Source organism: Loa loa (genome assembly GCF_000183805.2).
Source record: "Loa loa unplaced genomic scaffold supercont3.161, whole genome shotgun sequence".
Classification (NCBI taxonomy): domain Eukaryota; kingdom Metazoa; phylum Nematoda; class Chromadorea; order Rhabditida; family Onchocercidae; genus Loa; species Loa loa.
This window is the reverse complement of record NW_018108341.1, coordinates 77,386-80,318: the sequence shown is the minus strand read 5'-3', so window position 1 is coordinate 80,318 and position 2,933 is coordinate 77,386. Positions and strand designations below refer to the sequence as shown.

At 23.4% G+C, this 2,933-nt stretch overlaps 1 protein-coding gene across 1 annotated transcript; it reads left to right on the top strand.

Annotated features, from left to right (window-relative positions):
• Window positions 1–1,011: 1,011 nt before the first annotated feature.
• On the top strand, window positions 1,012–1,666 carry LOAG_13101 (hypothetical protein; the record flags this gene model as incomplete). Its single annotated transcript, XM_003148612.1, has 2 exons — window positions 1,012–1,103; window positions 1,500–1,666. Coding segments are annotated over 2 exons (258 nt in total), but the record flags the coding sequence as incomplete, so codon positions are not given.
• Between the last annotated feature and the right edge of the window lie 1,267 nt (window positions 1,667–2,933).

Genomic DNA, 2,933 nt, shown 5'->3' with positions numbered 1-2,933 from the left:
GATGAAAACAAGCTTTTCATCCCTCATGTAAACAAATAATAATATCCCGAGATGTCGTTGTTGCAACTCTCAACCGGATTTGGGTATTATCTTATACTCTATTGATTGATATATCAAAAGTATAAAATGAATGATGAATGGGATAAATCGTTGAAATTATTCTAAGATATCTCAGATCTGAAAATAAAATGAACACAATCCCAAATCTAATCATTTTTTTTTCGTTTTTTGTATTTTTTTCATCTTTCATGAAATTCATCTCTTTACATATTTCATGCAAATTTTCAATTTTTAAATTTTATTCTATTTTTGGAAATCATAATGTTATCAATACATATGACAGTATGGCAAATGATAAATATGTAAAGTGATATTATCAATCAATGATCAATTTATCGATTAAACCTCGTTTGTTTCAAATGATTTCGTTTATTCAATCCAAAAATTGTTGACAATTGTAGTGACATTTTGACAAAATTATTAAAATTGAAATTGGATCAAAATTGAAATGTGTCCTAAATGGGAGATTAAAATATGATTAAATTTTTATCGAAATCAGAGATATTGTTAGAAAAAAAATGAAAGAAGAAAAGTTTCGATCAATTTGGATAGCATATTTTGAATTTTTAATTAAAATATTTCAAATCAAACAATTAAAATATTGATAGCCAAAATGAAAAATGATCAGTTCAATGCAAAAAATTCATTCATGGATGTTTGATGAATGAATACAGTATATTATTATAACTTTCATTGTTACTAAACTTTAAAAATTTTTAAATTAATTAGTTCATTTTTTAATTTCTGATTATTTATCCGTTGTTTTATGTTTTAAAATTGCTATTTTAGACTAATTGTTCATCGAAGAAATCACTCAACACTTCTCATATTTGTTTAATTTTAATCTTAATTAGTATATCGAATAAAAACTATTAAAGTTTGTTGTATTTTGCAGAGAATTTTAAAGCAATTCAATTCATCGAACGGAAAAAGACGGAAAATTGAAAAGAAATGAATTTGCATGCGAAACAGTTACTTCAGAGAAGTACCGAACAGTTTGGACAAGATTATCAATCATTATCAGTTGGTCAGAATAGCTACATGTATGTCGAATGATTATCAGTGATAATTTTAATTAGCTGAATTGAATTTAACAGAATTAAGTTTTCTTTTTTTAATTAGTAAATATGTCTATTAGTGTTATGGATTCATAAGTAAATTAACAAACAATTTTCAAATGATAGTACAGTGATCAAAAGGTCACTCAGTATCATTCTTAATTAATTAATTTCTAGCCAGAAATCAGTTTAACTTTAATCGTGGAAAACTTAGCTATAAAACGTAAAGGGAAAAGAAATAATAATAGATAGAAGCATTATCACTGAAATTATAGCTAAATTTCAACTAAAATAAGTTAATTAACTAATTAATTTGTGCTTAATTGTAATAGTGTTAATTCAAGCTGGTTAATAGTCCCCTATTAGTAATTCAATTTTCAGGCATCGATTAGAAATCAGTGATGATGGAATTTATCAATCATCGTTTGGATATTACGATCGAAATAAGCCTTTACTGCAAAGTACAACAACAACTATCAGTAAACAACAACAACAACAACAACAACAACAACAACAACAACAACAGCAATTCTACAACAATACTTACAGTAAGTGTCAATCAGATTCTGCAACAATACTTACAGTAAGTGTCAATCAGATTCTGCAACAATACTTACAGTAAGTGTCAATCAGATTATCCTCAAAAAAGAAAAAAATCAAGTTCTTGATTACATTTGAAATTTATTTTTTTTAAATCTGAAAATTTTAGCTTACGTAGAAATCATTATAATTACAAATAAATCATAAAACTACTTTGCATTCCTGAACGAAAAAAGTTAGAAAGTAAGAGAATTCGAATTATCACTGATAAACCTTTGCTAAGGTAATTTAAATTACTGCTGATAAAGACCAAAGGAATTTGAATTATCACTGATAAAGAAAGCATATTTAAGGATAGCGATACTGGAAGTGAAATTATTGCAAAACTGTTAAGTTAAATTTGATATTAAATTGTTATAATAATTAATGATAGTAATAGGGATGAATCAAATAAAACTTCGAAGAAATTATCAGTAATAGTTGCTGATATACTTATGATAAGTTCAACTTAAAATTTTCAGCATCAACTGATCAAACAGATATGACACATCGGAAAGATTCCTCAATTCACAATCTTATTGATATTTACAGAAGTTCCAATAATACTGTAGAATTTATCAGCAATTTTGAGCAATATCTTAACTCATGCTTGCCGTCATGTTAGTGAATTATTGCCTTAGCATTAATTTAATTAATTAACATTGTTATCTTTGCTTTCCACTTTTCCCATTCAAATTTATTGATTGCAATTAACGGAAAAGATACAATGGAGTAAAATATGAATTTCACTAGATCGTTTGCTAAAATTAAGATTTTAACAATTGTTTAGAATATTTTTTTCATTCCAATTTATTTGAAAAAAGAAATTTCAGATGTTTGGATTGGATTGATGTTTTTGTTAATGTTGTGGGGCGTTATACATATAATAGTTGGTTAGTGTCGCAAAATTAATAAATAACGCTTTTCATCATGAAATTTGATGAACGAATAATTGATGATAACAATAATAATAATAATAATAATAATAATAATAATAATAATAATAATAATAATAATAATAATAATAATAATAATAATAATAATAATAATAATAATAATAATAATAATAATAATAATAATAATAATAATAATAATAATAATAATAATAATAATAATAATAATAATAATAATAATAATAATAATAATAATAATAATAATAATAATAATAATAATAATAATAATAATAATAATAATAATAATAATAATAATAATAATAATAATAATAATAATAATAAT